Here is a 17,702-nt window from a genome sequence, read left to right on the forward strand (position 1 = left end):
TATACAAGGCGCAAATTCGGCCTCACATGGAATACTGCTCTCACCTCTGGGTGGGTGCTCCCCAGTACCAACTCGTTCCATTTCTTTATTTATTTATTTATTTAATATGGAACTCCAACACAGGTACATATGTAATACAAAAAATACAAGTTTAGACAATAAAATATTAAATGTACCTCCAATTATAGGAGAACACAACATGCACTTATAAAGTATTGAACTCTAAAACAAAACTTAAGAAATAAAAATAAAAGAAAAAGAAAAAACTAAAACTAATAATTACAAAACAAATTTCCAAAATCCAAATTTGACCGTATCCAACGTAGAGCGGCTCGAATTATCGACGATCAAGCCCTTTCGGATCTGCTTGATCCTTTGGCTTTGCGTAGAGATGTTGGATCGCTCTGCTTCTTCTACAGAATTTATCACGAGGAATGTTACGAGGAATTGTTCGGATTAATCCCGGCTGCTGAATTTCACCTTCGGACATCTCATCAAAATTCCAAATATCACCCGCACCACCTAGATGTCCGAAAATCCACAACAGCGCGATTTTTAAGACATTTTCTGCCTCGCACAATCACTCTGTGGAACCAGCTTTCGCCGACGGTTTTTCTGAACTGATATGACTTGGGAACCTTCAAGAAAAGAGTGTACTCTTTCCTGAAAGACCGGCAACGCACCTGCAAGCCCCCCAGTGTTGCAGATGTCTATGGGTGGTGGTAATCACTTTCCATCAGGTGAGCCTCCTGCTCGTTTGCCACCTACGATATAAAAAAAAAAAAAGTTTATTAATTATTTATTCCCTATTATAATAGGTAAGTAATAGCCAGAAAATGTCCCACTGGGTTAAGGCCTATTCTTCTTTTGAGAAGAAGGCTTGGAGCTTATTCTACCATGCTGCTCCAATGCAGATGGGTGGATATACATGTGGCAAATTTTCTTCTGACATGGGCAGGTTTTGTCATGATTTTATTTCACTGTTGAGCATGATATGAATTATAAACATAATTTGAGCACATGAAATTGTAGTGGTACAAACCTGAGTTTGCAAACTCTGGTTAAAATACACAAGTGTAGTACTTATCTTCAACATTGTGAGTTTTAATTTAATATACATTTTTTCTTTTTATTTATTGAATGAATTATATTTATCATAGTATCAATTAGTTTCACCCATACAATTTACAAGCAGCAATGGTCACAATATGAAATGAGATTTTTACTAGCCCCTGAAAACATCATTTACTATACTATCAAAAAATTTATTGTGACAATGCTTAATACAAATTTAAATTAAAGAAAAGACTAAAAGCTGCTCAATTTATTGTTGAGTATATTATAGGATTATGTTGCAGCCTAATAAATCAGGTTTTTTTAAGAAATGATACCCCAAATTTTCATTAATATTATTTATGCCAACAGCAACAGGTCAAACTGGGTCATTTAAATATTATTATTATTATTACAGCTTTATTTTATTAAATTACAACACCACAAAATTTTAATACAACACAAAAAATTAAAAAAAGAACAATTAGATTAGCCAAATAAAAACAATTGGATTTAATTATTGAATAATTCGAGTGCTATTGTGTTGTATGGACCTCCCGCGGGTAAAAGCTTCCTCCAAGTAATTCCACTTTTTTCTATCTCTGGCAGCAACCATCCATTCCTGATCTGCCACCGTCGCTAGCTCATCTTCCCATCTTTTATATGGCAGGCCTCTTGCTCTTGTACCTTTTGGACCCAACCAATTTAGTACCCTAAAGGTCCATCTGTTGTCCCTGTATCTAGCAACATGACCCGCCCACTTCCATTTTCTTTGCAAGGCAAAAATCAGCATCAGTTATTTTTGTTCTATTTCGGATTACTACGTTTTTCACCTTGTCTCTTAGATCGATACCTAGGCAGCTCCTTTCCATTCTTCTCTGAGTAGTTGCGAATTTTTTAACGGGTTTTATGATTAAACGTCCATGTTTGGCAACCATAGGTGAGGTGAGGCATGGTAGAATTTCTGAGTCCATGATTATTTTCTTGGCCGACAGATGGAGTTGAGATTTGAATTCAAATCAAATCATTTAAATATAATATGATGTAAATTATTATTTATTTGTTTTGAAAAATTGTCATCTGTTTTGGGTCCATAATCAATAGCTCTCATACATTGGCCTAATACATTTTTTTTTATCTAAATTCTAAATAATTTGTTTGTTATCTGTGCTTCCAAGTGCAATCACTAATCAGTAACATTTTCGGTCGATAAAAAAAATTGATTCTTAACTTGGGGGCACTTGTCAACGTTAAATAATTATTATTTGTCTAGTGTGCGTGTGCTTGTTAGAATGGCAAATCTTGTTTAGAATTCCGAAACACAAACGTAGTCTAGAGAGAAATGCATATTTTAGGGTACTTTTATTTTTAAATATTATATATGCATACATGCATGCATTTATAAATTATAAATAAAATTATTTATATTTTTATTTTAAATAATAATTCACAGATGTATATAATTATTATTAGTACTGTTTAAATAAATTAATATTTTATATCACTTTAAAATTAACAATGGACAAATATTACCAAAATTATTATAAAAAACCTGTATAATTCTAAAATTTTTGACCTTAAACTAAAATATATTATTATTAATTATATCGACGCACTGTAAATCTTGAAATTATAATTAATAAATATATTATTTTATATTTATTACACTATTCGAATGCAAAAACAATAATGCACATTTTACATAATGATTAAATTATTTTAAAATTTGCAACCTGAACCAAGATTTTTGTTTGGATAGTGAAATTTTATTTTAATTTATAAAACTTGTTATTCAATTTATAAAACAGTGTATACAATTACTTTTGTGGGTAGCGCCACCTTAATTACTTGACAATTAAAATAATGATAGTCATCTTTTACCTGTTTATTTTTTTTTTTACACTAGCAATATTTTTGTGACCGCAAGCTTAGCGGTAACGTGAAATTGGTGATGTCGTTTAATCATTAAAAAGATTCCATAGTTTTACGCTCTAAAGCAGAAATTATTTTCGATAATATTACTTTTTATTTGTAACTTATGTTATCATAGTGTTCATTAGTGGCCACGGTGAGGCTTAAAATTTAGTCTTGCGTTTTATTTTTTGACACATAAAGACGCCATGTTTGTCACGTTTTTGCCAGTTGTGAATATATTTAACCGAAAATTCAATTGTTAATAGCACTAAATTGTACTCGAGTGTTAAAAAAGAATAAAAATGAGCGCAAGTTTTACAGTGAATAAAGAGAAGAGATCCAAGTCTTCTAATGACGCCAATAATGTAAGTTATCATTGAATTCCCGCTCTTGGCGACTTTGTGGCCTCACGCGTAGATGTATATTTTTACCATTCAAAGGTGACGCGATGCTTAGCGACTTAATATTTAACCCTTATCTTATGTTTCGAAGTAAACTTATCACGACATAACAATGTGCTATAAGGGGATACTTGCGGTTAAACTTATATTAATAAAATATATTTTTCTCAATTTGGACTAGACTTGTATAAAATTATTTCCATTACTTTTAAATATGCCTGCCTCCGAAACAATAGACTCGCTGTGCTTTAATTTCTCTATACTAAACACATTTGTTTTTCATTAAAATATATTTTCTTAAATGTCCAACAGCAATACTATTGTTTGAATGAAGCTTTGCATAAATCACTGGTAATAGTTAAACAGTAATAGTAAAATCAATTTTATGAATATAATTTGTATAGCTACAATTGAAAACTTATCTTTGAACAATCATAAATTAAACTATTAATCTATGTTAAATATTTCTTCTCATTATTATCACTGGTATCAATTTCTTTATATACTATTATAAGTAGCTGTATTTATGTTCTGTCTGCAAACATAACCATATAAATAATTAAGGTTGTTTTGTGTACATAAGTATGACCAACTGTGCTTGCAAATATTTGGCTATTGCCGTGCGATTGTATTGTGATGCAACTTTAAAAAAAAATTTACTATTGAATCATTAAGAAATTAATAGCTGTTTGAATTTTTAAATTAATACTTTATTTTAAGTTGGTGCTTGGTACACATTAGGGGTACATAGGGGTAAAAATAATTTTTGTTTATATTTTAGGTATATCAGCGAGAATGCTTGAGAAACTAAGCTATCACCAATAATTTTAAAGATATACAGTTTAGTAATGTTAAATTATACAACTTTCAAATACTTGTGCCAAATGCCAAGCGAATGGTATTTCTTAAAATAATGACTTAATAATTGTATGATGCAAATTCAATAATCATAGACTTTTATAAAAGTATTATTTTTTAAGTTAGTAGATTTATTTTGCTTTCGTTTTTTAAACAAATTATTGTAATTTTGCAATAACCAATTATCCAATATTTTATAATTTTTATTCTAGTAAAATAATAAAATAATGATATCAGATTTTCTTTGACTAACTAGTGGTCTTTTATGATATAATGAATAACTATTTTGATTTTATACACTAGATGAATCTACTATATTCATTTAAATGTTAATTTTTTTTTTTTGATGTTTTTCCTATAATCATATTAGTATATAAAAAATTAAATGTTAAGGATTTGTAAATTTGAAATCATTCTACAAATTCATTAGAGAATAGTTAGTTTTCCAATAAAAAAATTTTGGATTCAAAATAAACATGGTGGCAAGTTATATTTTATCAAATAGCAGTGTCCATCTGTCTGACTATAGTCCAACACTTGGTATTACAATAGTAAATTATTGGTTAAAATCTTTTGCTGAGGTCCATTCTATAAAATATTTCAATTTTTAGTTTGTAATGTTTACTTTTATTGGACAAAAGAGCTAAGTTGAAAAAAAAAAGAAATTTTAACTTATACTTTTTTATTTACTTACATATCTTGGCTTAGGAGCAAAGCATCAATAATGTATACAATCACTTAACAATCATTTTCCTATGATTCAAGAGGAACTCTAACTAAATTTAAACATGATTTTATTATTAATGCAGCTGTAATAAATTAAAAGCAGTTGGTTTAGCAATAAGGACAAGTTTATATATTTAGGATAGTCTATTCCAATAGAAGAAATAAAACAGATATATGAAACTTTGATTTATATCTTTCATTCAATTTTCTAATAACTCAGATATATTGTACACTACTAACAGTTTTTGATGAATATATCTTCTCTATTTATAATACAACCCTATTCTACTTGACTAGTTACTATTACTACACATAAAAATGCCTTTTATTTTGTGGTTAAGTGCAGTTGTGTTGTATATAAATAAACATTTATTTATCATAAACTCTCAGTAGTGTAGAATATAGAGAGCTAGTAGCAAATGGAATATGTGGCATAGGTTATAATTCGTTGATGATGATTTTTTTCGATTGTTAGCATAAAACACTGCTTGTTCACGAAATTCAAAATCCTTAATAATAATAATTTGTGTTTCATGATTTTTCATAGTGTTGTTAAGACAAATTGAAATCAAATTGTGCTACAAAGGAAATCATAATTATAGAACATGGTTTGTAGCTTCAGCGATAAGTTTTTTATGATGAAGATTGTGCCCAGTTATGTGCTTTTGCTTATATATTTTCTGCAGCTACAGCTGCGAGGTTTTCTCATTTTATACTAGTCTTAAAAACTGACAAATTCTCTGCTGCACTATCCATTATCTGGAATACACACATCACTTTTTTTGCACAAATCCATTATAGATACTTAGTATCTGTATTTACTTTTGTGATAAGAATAGGCTAAATGCGCTCTACCTAAAACACTAGGTTAAATAATTTACCTATAGAGCATATTGGGGCCCATAATCTAGCCATTGTGGTAGAATATGGCCGAAATTTTCTCATTCTGAAATGAGGTTCACGCCCAGTAGTAAGACAGCTTATGAACAGGGATTACATGATAATATTTATTTTTATAATTGCCATCATGCTATTCAAATTAAGTTTGAGTAAGGAATATTTTAAAAATCAATGTACTTTAAATTGTATTAATTTAACTTATTGTATTCAATGATAAATTGATTTTATATTAAATCATTTAAAATGTAATATTTTTTTTAATTTAAATTATAAGATAATGCAAAACGAAGATAAGTTAGCAACATTTAATATGAGGAATGGATTCCAGCAAATTGTGACTTTTATGTTGTTATAGATATTTATTAAAAATTATAAAAATATTTTTAAACTAACAATTTATTTTCAAAAACGGAAATTTACTAATATTAAACCATTTTGGGGTGGAGTAGGCAAAAACCTTAAAATCCTACTGCATTAATTTTTCTAATGAATTTCTAATTAATGATGAACCTAAATAAATGAATTGTAATATTTCAGTATTACAAAATTTACAATTCTTTATTGATTGAGTTCCATTACATATTTTACCCTATAAGGCCTGATTCCAATGAAACTTAAGGTTTTTTTATTTTAATTACTGTTTTTTATTTGTTTATAAAAAACCTCTTGTTTTGTAGAAATGGGTATTTGAACTTCACAATTAAAGAATTGGCAGTTAAGGCTGATATGAATAAAAATGGGCAATATCATCAAAAATGGCTTAGTGGTTTACTAGTGAAAGTATATCAGACAGACAGTTACTTTCGCTTTTATAGTAATAATATGGATATCATACGTAACATACATAAGTTAAGGAGTGTCTATTATTTTTTTTCAGTCCTTTGTCAAGAATGTAACATCAAAGATGACAGGATTTTTGCCATCTACAATAACAAAATGGTTCAGTAGTCCTAGTTCTACCAACACTAATGGATCAGTACCCACAGCTGAATCAACGGATTCTTCAACTGAAGATGAGGCTCCAGAAAGTCCAATTACAACTCAGCCACCTGCTAAAAGAATGCGATATAGTTCCCCGGGTACTTCGAACACCTATATTCCACCAGAAGTAAGTAATATCAAAAATATTTATCAAGAATCAGTCCTGCCAATCTATATAATTTTAATACTTGTATCTTTGTGAAGGCACGTTTTTTTATACTATAAGAAATAGATTTCAAATAATTTCAATAAAGATCATAAATATATCCAAAAATGTAATTTATGAAGTATTTGATCTTTGGTTTTTTAAATAGTGATTTGGAAAGTTAAAAAATGTAATAACCAAAGATGTGCACAACATCGAATGTTACGATTAGTAAATTTCGTCAAAATATCAAATAACATTTTTAACACTATTATTTGTGCACGAGATATTTAGTGAATATTTCGCTTTAAATTCGCATACACACCATAAGGGAAATTAATTATTTTAAGAGCTGCTATAAAGGGAAATATGGAATCCTTACTTGATTTTGCGGAATGTTTCCTTTTTCTTTTATTTATATAAATTAAAAAAATTCTCAATAGAAGAAAAGTGACCTCTATTTTGAAGTTTTTTATTTATACTCGAAATAGGTTAAATTTTTGAGACAATCATTTGATATCAACTTGTATGTACAGTGTAAATAATATTATATTAAACAAAATATTTTAATTTAATTCAAAACAAGAATAAAAATATTTTCATTACATTACGCATTGATTGATTAGACATAACACAAAATGTAACAATATGTGCACACCTACTAACAGATCTTTTCTGTAAAAAATGTATTATACTAATACCAATACTTTATATATGTTTATTTATGATTCAATATTTTCAGACAAAAAGTACGAGTACTAACACAGAGTCCATTGCAACATATAGTGAAATGCAGTCTCCAATAAGTAGAAATGCATTTAGACCAGAATCAAATTTTGTGTCCACAAAGCTGCATTCACCATCTGAAGAATCTATTAACGAAACCAAAAAAGAGCCAATTTATTTGGATTCAAGTTTAAATGAAAACAATTCTGTTTTAAAGAGACGAAAGTCCCTTTTTAACATTAACCACGAAGAAAATTATGGTAAGAAATTAACATTTAATTTTGTAACAAATGTGTTTTTGTGAATGGTAATATAATATTATATTTTATTGAAATCTTTATTTCAGTAAGTAATACATCGGGCATGGGTCTTAGAGAACCACAATTCAAAGCCAGTTATCTTTCTGCTCCATTTTATACTAGACAGGCAATATATGGTAGAGCAATAAGTGCTTACATGAATGAACCAAATATTAAACAAAGAAAGGATACCTTAGTAACAAATAAAAGCAATGATGACAATGTTACTATTAGTCACTCAGCTAGACGCGTTTTGGATTTGTTAGAAAATTATTCCTCTCCATTAATGGAAGCTAAAAGAATATCTCAATTCATGAAGTCTTCTAATAATAATACTCTAGACAGTTCTAAAGCCAGCAGTAGCAAAGGACTTTGTAAGTATTATATAAAAGTATATATGACATAATTTTAAGGAACACAGTTTTTATATAAGAATGTTTTATTTTTCCAGCATATAAAACACAAGAACTTCATGTGCCAAGCATTGCAACAATATTAAGACTCAAGCAAAAGTCAAGACTTATGGATACAACCAGTGCTGCTCGACAGTTAATGGCATCGCACAGTAGCTCACCTGATTTTATGGCATATCCAGCACCAACAAATCAAAGGTTAATAAATAATTAGTAAATAAAAAATCAACACTTATTTGTTTTACTTTGCTAGATGGTATTGGCAATGTCTAAAAATAACTGATTTGCAATGTCAGATAGTTCAGATAGACAATCAATCTCAAAAAGGGTGTTAATTTATATTAAGTTCAGTAAAAAATTAAATAAAGTAAGGTTGGTTGTGAAACCTACACAAGGAATACAAAAAAATGTTTACTAAAATGTTTTGTTACAGTTTTATTTATTAATATTATATTTTATTTATTGCAGTAATACACTGAAAGAGACAAGTGATAAGTTAACCACTAAAATTAAGTCCAGATTGACTAGGATAAACAGAGAGGAAAAGGCAGTGTACGAAAGCAATGAACCTATCAATCTTCCTACTGCAGTTTTACAAATTGATAAAGATAATTTACCTAAGTTTTCCTTGGGCATTCCGACACCCAAACTAATACCAAGTTCTTCAACTGTTACTGCTACAGATTTTCCAAATTCTTTACCACCAGCAGTAAACACAATGATGGCAAGTATTGATAAAAAAATTAATGAAACAAATGTGGATACAGGAGAAAAAACTAATAATAGCAGCTACCAATTTTCGATTCCAGTCAATGTATCTAGTGAAACGGTAAATGCTTCTTCAATGCCTGCAAAGTTTACATTTGGCAGTCCAGAAAGGAGTATAGAAAAGACAATAGATACAAAAGCTGATAATGCTCACTCCAAAGTTCATCATCCAATTATTAAAGTAAAGACAGATTTACTACCACAATCAGAAGATTGGAAATGTGAGGATTGTTGGGTATCTAATAAACCAGATTCTGCTAACTGTGTATGTTGCGGAGGTAAAAAGCCTATAAAAGATGCCACAAAAGTTAATAAATGCACACTCTGTCAAGTAGTTTTGGACAAAGATTGTACAAGTAAATGTGTTAATTGTGAAAAAACGTCCAACAATACTGGAAACTCAAAACTCGTGAGTATAGATCTATCACAGTGGAAATGTCAAGACTGCTGGGTGAAGAATGATGAAGGAGTAGAAAATTGTGTCTGTTGTGGTAGTAGAAAACCCAACTCTGAAGGAACTGTTGCCAATTCAAAACCTGAAAGTGTTGAAAGTGATTGGAAATGTGAAGTATGTTTGATTAAAAATAAAAGCAGTGTTAAGACATGTGCTGCATGTGGTGAAGTAAAACCTATTTCAAAAAATCCTCTTACCAATAATGGTAAATCTGCTTATCAATCTAAAACTACTGGTAATGTTTCTTTACTTAAAAATATTATTAAATCACAAACTGAAAAGTGGGAGTGTATAAATTGCTTGGTGCGCAATGACAACAATTTAAGTAAATGCGTTTGTTGTGAGACAGAAAAACCAGGAACTATAAAAGAATCCGAAAAGAAAAGTTTTAATTTTGGTATTAGTCCAAATATGTCATTTAAATTTGGTATTGATCCAAAACTTGCTGAAAACAAAATTGTAGAAACTACACCAGTAACATTAGTTACATCAGCAACAGAGTCTGAGACTAACAATAATAATTTATCTAACACATTTACTTTTGGATTACCAAAAAAGAAACCATCAGATAAATTTACCAAATTGGAAGAGACACCAGGTGAAATTCCTAAACCTGCATATACATTTGGAATACCGAACCAAACTGCAGAATCTACAAGTAAAAATGTTTTTAATAATCCTGTTCTTGGCAGCAAATTGCGTGACGAAGCGCCAAAATCTTTAACTGTAATAAATGAAGAAAAGGATGAAGCTGAAATTGAGCAACCAATAACGCCAGTTTCAAACATTAAACCAATAGGTATATTTGCTGCACCAGTTCCATCCCAAACTCAAACCAAGACTGCTGAGACACCAGTTTCAAGTATAAATTCCCTTAACAGTGTAGAAAAAAATGACCCACAGAATCTTTTACTCCTTTCTACATCAAAATCTTCAGCTGAAACTGTAGTGCCTAAAACTACATTTACTTTTTCTTCAAGTGGTATAAGAATAGCATCAAATCTATTTAGTCCACAAGTAACAACCACTTCAACAACAACTTTACAGGAAACACCTGTTTCATCTTCTTCTTTGTCATTTTTTCAAAAAAGTGATCCCGTTATTTCATCATCTTTGTCATTCTTTCAAAAAAGTGAATCGACACCTGCAACATTATCCCTTTTTAATAAAACAGAGACTACAATAACAACCACTGTTTCACAACCAGGTGTATCTAGCACGCCAGTATTCAGTTTTGGTAGTAATAATGTACCAAATGTCTTGGCACAACCGGAGCAGCCGAAATTTAATTTTTCTTTTGGAAGCACAAATAAACCTAATACTCCATCTTTATTCAAAGCACCTTTCGGTGCTACTGCCGATGGTAACATCGGTGCCAATAACTTTACATTGACAAACGTTAATTCTATGAGCACTGGTAATGTTTTGTCTGGAAATACACTTGGTGGATTACCTGGTGCGAATAATATGACTGGGAATATCTTATCTGGTGGTAGTGGATTGCCAGCAGTAAATCCATTGGGTGGACTATCAGGCAGCAATGCACTGGGAACTGCAAATCCGTTAAGTGGACTTGTCTTATCAACAAATTCATTGTCTGAGACCAACAACTTGTCTCAAACCAACATCTCATCTACAATGCAACCAGTTGGCCTATTTGGTGCCGCAGTAAAAAAAGACGACATGTGGTCTTCGAGTAACAATACCTCTAATAATATGTTTGTCTCAAATGCCACAAACAATAATGCACAAAAGCCTGCTTTTAATTTTGGTAGCTCTTTACCATTTAACTCTAACAACGTAAATCCTGCTCCCACCTTTGGGAGCCCATCACAACCAACTCAAAATATGTTTGGAATATCAAATCAAAACAGTCAACCATCATTGTTTTCGAATCAAATGCAAAACTCTGCCCCACCAAATATATTTGGAGCACCACAGCCTGCCAGTAACTCTGTGCCAACAGTGGGAATGTTTGGAACACCTAGTACAGGAGTTGCGCCCAATTTCGGGTCACACAATCCTATTCCAACCTTTGAAGCACCTTCGATGAATCCTACACCAGCTCCAGCATTTAATTTTGGAGCACAACAAACAACTGGAATATTTGGATTTGGACAGGTAAATAATGACCTTTATATAACATGCTTCAAAATTAAATTTAATAAAAAACTCATTTTTGTGTTTGTTAAATATAATAAATATATATATATATATATATATATATATATATATATATATATATATATTAATATGAGCCGAGATGGCCCAGTGGTTAGAACGCGTGCATCTTAACCGATGATTTCGGGTTCAAACCCAGGCAGGCACCACTGAATTTTCATGTGCTTAATTTGTGTTTATAATTCATCTCGTGCTCGGCGGTGAAGGAAAACATCGTGAGGAAACCTGCATGTGTCTAATTTCAACGAAATTCTGCCACATGTGTATTCCACCAACCGGCATTGGAGCAGCGTGGTGGAATATGCTCCATACCTTCTCCTCAACGGGAGAGGAGGTCTTAGCCCAGCAGAGGGAAATTTACAGGCTGATTATGTTTATGTTTTTATAAATATAATAGTGGAGATTCTATACTAACTGCATTCCAATATAATGCCAACCAAATGAAATTCCATTGTCTAATAATATGTAATCATCAATAAACATATTTTGAAGTAGTCCTTCGTATCCCAATCCTTAGTATCCGAATGTACGATATGTATGATAATGGACATTATCACTTTAGCAGCAGCAACAACAGCAACCGCAGCAGCAACAACATCCTGGTGGCGTATACAATTTCGGTGCAACGCCTGCGAGTGCAGGGTCAACGCAGGTTCAGTTTAATATGGGCAGTTCCCCGTATATTTCTGGTCGACGTGTGAGAAAAGCAATTCGTAGGACCTCGCAGCGATGAATCCCACGGACGTCAACCTTTAGAAACCATTTGTAATTATGTAGTGGAAGACTAAGTTTATCTGAACCCTGTTCACTTACAAGATTAAAGCAAAGAATTAATAATAAGTTGTCAACACAAATTTCAGATTATATTGTGTAAATGTTGGATAGAATCAAGGGAAGTTTAGATTACATTACATTTAATATAATTGGAATAAGACTTAAAAATACCTTTTTTTATGTAAGTATTGATATTACATTTGTAATCATGTCTCCCAATCTTTTACCTTTGTGAAATGCTAACATACATAAAGTAAAAAATGATCAGGTTTAACTTTACATTCAAACATGTAGATGTAACAGATGCATAAGTAATTTATTTTCTTGACAGTGAACAAGGTGTAGTTAAAAATTGTATAATATTACTTACTAGAAGCAACTTTGGAATTATAATTAATAAATTAAAAAGGGATATAACTATGAAACTATATAGTGGAAAAAGTTCTCAAGCCTAATAGTGATATTTTAGGTAACAATTTTCTTGTCTTAATTATACATTTAAAAGTAAGTAAATGTTTTGAATTACATCTATGTGTTACACAATATCATAATATAATCTAAATGTTATGTAGAAAAATTAACTGATGAAATATTTCATGCATGTCATAGCAAGTCTCTATGTGAATTAGTGCAGTGTTTCAGTGTTTATGATGCTTTTTTTAATACATAATATTAATTAAAGAACCTGATTAATTTAAACGTCAAATTAATTATCACATTTTAAATATCATTTAATATCATTGATACATTATATATATTTCAGAATAACCATGTTTTTAAAAATTAAAAAAACAACTTAAGAGTAAAGGGTGACGCTTTACATTCAACAGTGAGATTTACTGGATGTTACTTACATATGTATGTTAAAAACATAACTTTGAATATTGTCGACATCCCATTGGTTATTTTGGCGGTTTATTTCATTTTGATTTTAAGCCCTGTTCTGGCAATTTCATATCATTAGTCTATGTTTTTAATTTGAGCCTGGGCTATTTTTTATACAGTGCAGTTTTTTTTTACTGGATATTATAGATTATATATTTTTTAATTTTAATACAAACAAAATGTTCACATATACAATGATTGACTGACTTATACTGAAAGAATTTAAACACATGACATAATCCCCTTATATTAAATTATCAACTCTTAATTTTTATTTGTTTTTTTTACTATGAAAATAAATTACTCTTAAAATGATTGACGTTATCATTTGTAAGCACAAAGTACTAAAATTTATTAACATAATATATTTGAGCTAGTTCCGGTTCTTGAAATTTTCCTTGCCACTGAAATCACTTAGTACTTAATGTCATATATCAAAATTGTATATGAGCGCCAAGATGTTTAGTTCCTCAGGACTGACAACTGAGGATATATTGTTACTTATAATATACATTTTTGAACGAAAATGTTTTCTAAATGTTAATTATAAATTTCAAAAATAATCACAATATCCTTTCCGAAATATTTTTAGAATATAAGTGATGTATTTCTTTCGAAATATGTTTTTTTCTTGTAAATAATGTTTTTAAACAATAAAGGATCAAAAGATGGTCGTCAAAGTTATTGACGATGTTAAATATTCACATTGATGTAACAAACAAATGTGCATAAAGGAAGCAGGTCTTCACTTTCTATAATGGTAAAATCGAAAGAGATTTGTTTTTGTCTTAACGTTTTTTACTTTATTTATGGAAAATATACTTTTAATGAATTAAGGTACACTTGTAATGCTTGTCAAGATAATTAAATAGTTGTCACTGAATAGTGTCTTTGTATACGAACAAATACTTTAAGTAACGTAACCTTTTCAGGCACTTAATGTATTCAATGGTTTTCTTTAATTTTCAAAGGTATTTTTCAATTTGTTTTGTTAAAACTTTAAAATATGATTACAGTTTAAATTTCAACGCTTTGTACTTCTTATTTATATAAGTATAGTTAAAAGCCATTCGTATTTAGGTATACCACCCTTATAAATAAATATGAAGATTAAAGCATTTTAATGAAAAAATATTTTTATCGATGCATAATTTATGTATTTCCAAATAAGTAATCCATTTGTTTTATAAAAAAGGTAAATATGAATCTAACTCAAATTGCCTTTACATTATTAGACAGTCCATTCCGATATTTTAATTCAGTAAAATATTTTGCTTTATAGGATCTTATTGATAAGTGTAAAATATCAGTGTAACAAAATTATATATGAAAATAGTATTTGATGATTCTGTGTAATTTGTGCTAGTATCTAATATTTCACTTTCTGGGAAGTGAAAATTTACCTTAATACGTTTCTCGTTTTTTTTAACTATGTTATTTACTATTCTTTGAATTTTGTCAATATACGGTTGCAAGTTCATGTAAGTAAATTATGGGTATGTCCAATTTACTTACCACAAGGGAGTATTTTCGAGAACACCTTAAATACAAGGCTCTAGCTGTAAAGATAGTATTGATTTGATACGTTCTCTTCAAAAATGATTTGTGTTATTACTTTATTAAATCAGAATTTTAGTTCGCTGTAGCTGTGATTTATGAAATTGTGAACAGTAACAGCTACTATTTCTTTACTTGTATTTGTTATCAACATTCGTATAAATATTTTTTGCTATGTTTTATTTTGTATGAGGCGATAGATAAATTTTAGTTGCAATAATTTAGTTTTAATTTACATTGTGCGAGGACGTATTTAAGGTATGATAAGACTATTTTTATTGTGGTAGTAATTAATGGAAGGTTATCTATATGCGTCCTACCAACCGTAACCGTGTAAAATATGTAATAGAATTAAACTGTAATATCAACATTACAATAAAGATATAATGAAAGTTGGGGAGCAAAACTAAAATATTATCGATACACTATTTCGTGTATTTGATATTAAATTCAATGTTCATAAAGGAAATTAATTAAATTAAATATCGTGTTTTGAATTCAATGCTTTTAGATTTGTTCCTCAATACAAACGGCCATTTATTATAGTTTTATTATTTTTGCCCAAAATATCCTTTTAAGTATAAGCGCATACATCATTTGTACTGTTTAAAATATTTAATACAAAAAGTAGCGGTGTATGTATATTTTAGTTTAAAACTGTATACAAGCAAAATCTTATGATGGACGGTAACTGCGAATTTCACTTGCACTTGCCTGTTTAAATAATAAGACATATGATAGTATGAGTGCTTTTATGTAAGTTTCTTATGATGGTATTGAACATTTAGCTAGGTGATACAATTATAACGCACTTATCCTGTAAATAAATAGTTTTTCTTAAAAAGAGTTCATCGGTTCAGGCAGAATAGCGCCAATAGTCCGTTTTTGTTTGCTCAGAAATACGTGCCGATGCCCCTTGCCGTCAATGCCGCAATCTATATTTTTTATGGTGTACCTTCCGACTCCCGGCCATACAACAACACGTTTATATCCTGGCGGTTTGTCATAGCTGCTATTAAAACCACGTTTATTCTGTTTAAATGTTTTAACTTTACTGATGTTATAATGCACTGGTCCAGGTTCTTCAGCTTTTCGAATACACATTGATATATCTACCAAAGTATTGCGTCCTCTGTGTGGAAGACTTCGATTTGTTTTATTCATCGTTCCAAAGTGTGAGTTTTTGTATCTATTTAATGTCGTTCCGAGGGCTAAGGGCCAGGTAGCCGCAGTACATCTCATAATACTCGCGAAATGATTTTTTATTGTACTTTCGTCACGTTTTCCCGTAAAAAGATCATATGGTCCACGTAAAGAAACAACTTTCATTGATTTCATTTCGACACATTGTTTATCGATCACTCTGTAACGGTTAGGTGCCAATGACCATTTCGTTGAGGTATCTTTAAATCTGCAAGGTTCTTCTCTTTCAAAACTAGGTCGTACAGAATGTGAACCATAAGGGGCTTTAAAAGGAACACTTTTGTAATACGTACCGGGTCCAGGGATCTCACTCTTTTTGGTTTTATCGCGAGGAGTTCTCCCAAAGCCTAGGTTTTTGCATGCAGCTTCGTATTTTTTTCCGTATGTAACCTCATGCCAAGCGGGGCCGAGAATGGAATCGAACCATTTTCTTTGTTGTAAAACTTTCTGATTTCTATACCCGAGATTTCTTGCCCAATCTTCCAATTCTGCTTTGTATCTCCATGGATCCTTGCTGGAAATTCTATTTTTTTTAATAGGAAAACTTTTACTAATATTTTTTGGGTTGTAAAGGCACGGATCACAGCCGTCTGGTCTTGTTGAATAAAGACCGCTTGGGTCTAAACCTGGATGCACAGTAATTTTTCCGAAACGTTTCACACTTAAACCAAAAGGGGCCTTCTTAATTTTAGCTGTAGACATTTTTTTTATATATATAGAAAGTACTACGTTTTAGTAATTATTTTGAAAGACTTTCTTTTTTCTTATTTTGTACTATTTTGTTGGTGCCAGTAATTATTAATGGCATTTTTTATCTTGTCAATAAATAAGTATCTACTATATATACAGGGTTATTGGTAATGCGACGTATTCCCGTTAGGAGGTGATAGGGGTGATTATTTGCGATAATTTTAACCCCCATATGCATAATGCAAAAGTGAACCATTTTTGAGTTATAACGTTTTTTAGATTTTTTCAAAATAAGTCAAAAATGCAACTTCAAAAATTTATTTAAAAAAAAGTGTTAATTAAAATCTATTTTTTTCTTCTGATTTATAAAAACGAATAAACACTGGTTATTTGTCAATATTAAAACAATAATTATCGGTCCAAATTTAAAAGTGCGAGACGGAAAAAGATATTATTTCAATTTTTTTTGGTTTTTTTCCCACAAAAATGCCTTGAAAACAAAAAAAGCCGTTATGAAACTTGTCCTGCAGATTATTTTAAAAACATAACTGTTTTATCAGCTCTCCAAAAATGTATAACAACTAGGATCTTATTTCAAAACAACCGAAATAAAATGACCACAAAGGACGCTGGCAGAAATTTGTATTCGAACAAAACTTAAATTCACTCTTTGAATGTCTCGCAAATAAGTTTAATACCTACCTAACCAATGCAAGATTATTCGCGTCGGTTTCCTCTTCACCGGCTACCCGATGTATCAGTTTATAATAAGCG

General features: G+C 30.4%; 2 protein-coding genes across 3 annotated transcripts; one reads left to right on the plus strand and one right to left on the minus strand.

Moving 5' to 3' along the window:
• The first annotated feature begins 2,956 nt into the window (after positions 1 to 2,956).
• On the plus strand, positions 2,957 to 15,575 carry LOC113396110 (nuclear pore complex protein Nup153). Of its 2 annotated transcripts, none has more exons than XM_026633921.2 (7): positions 2,957 to 3,332; positions 6,730 to 6,960; positions 7,721 to 7,964; positions 8,051 to 8,377; positions 8,455 to 8,614; positions 8,885 to 11,759; positions 12,382 to 15,575. In XM_026633921.2, exons 1-7 carry the CDS (start codon positions 3,270 to 3,272, stop codon positions 12,550 to 12,552), a joined length of 4,071 nt encoding a protein of 1,356 aa, XP_026489706.1. In that variant the 5' UTR covers positions 2,957 to 3,269; the 3' UTR covers positions 12,553 to 15,575. The 2 variants fall into 2 exon arrangements, with proteins under 2 accessions (XP_026489706.1, XP_026489714.1); XM_026633929.2 differs by having other exon boundaries at positions 12,385 to 15,575.
• A 229-nt stretch (positions 15,576 to 15,804) lies between these two features.
• LOC113396062 (uncharacterized) lies at positions 15,805 to 16,940 on the minus strand. Its single transcript, XM_026633837.2, has one exon. It carries the CDS (start codon positions 16,938 to 16,940, stop codon positions 15,873 to 15,875), a length of 1,068 nt encoding a protein of 355 aa, XP_026489622.2. The 3' UTR covers positions 15,805 to 15,872.
• Between the last annotated feature and the right edge of the window lie 762 nt (positions 16,941 to 17,702).

The sequence above is a fragment of the Vanessa tameamea genome, chromosome Z, assembly GCF_037043105.1.
Source record: "Vanessa tameamea isolate UH-Manoa-2023 chromosome Z, ilVanTame1 primary haplotype, whole genome shotgun sequence".
NCBI lineage: Eukaryota > Metazoa > Arthropoda > Insecta > Lepidoptera > Nymphalidae > Vanessa > Vanessa tameamea.

Excerpts from the sequence above, each read along its gene's own strand:
- LOC113396110 (XM_026633921.2), top strand. The coding sequence starts at position 3,270 with ATGAGCGCAAGTTTTACAGTGAATAAAGAGAAGAGATCCAAGTCTTCT. Across the intron at positions 3,333-6,729 it reads CTTCTAATGACGCCAATAAT|TCCTTTGTCAAGAATGTAAC; the intron begins GTAAGTTATCAT and ends ATTTTTTTTCAG. Across the intron at positions 11,760-12,381 it reads GAATATTTGGATTTGGACAG|CAGCAGCAACAACAGCAACC; the intron begins GTAAATAATGAC and ends TTATCACTTTAG.
- LOC113396062 (XM_026633837.2), bottom strand. The coding sequence starts at position 16,940 with ATGTCTACAGCTAAAATTAAGAAGGCCCCTTTTGGTTTAAGTGTGAAA.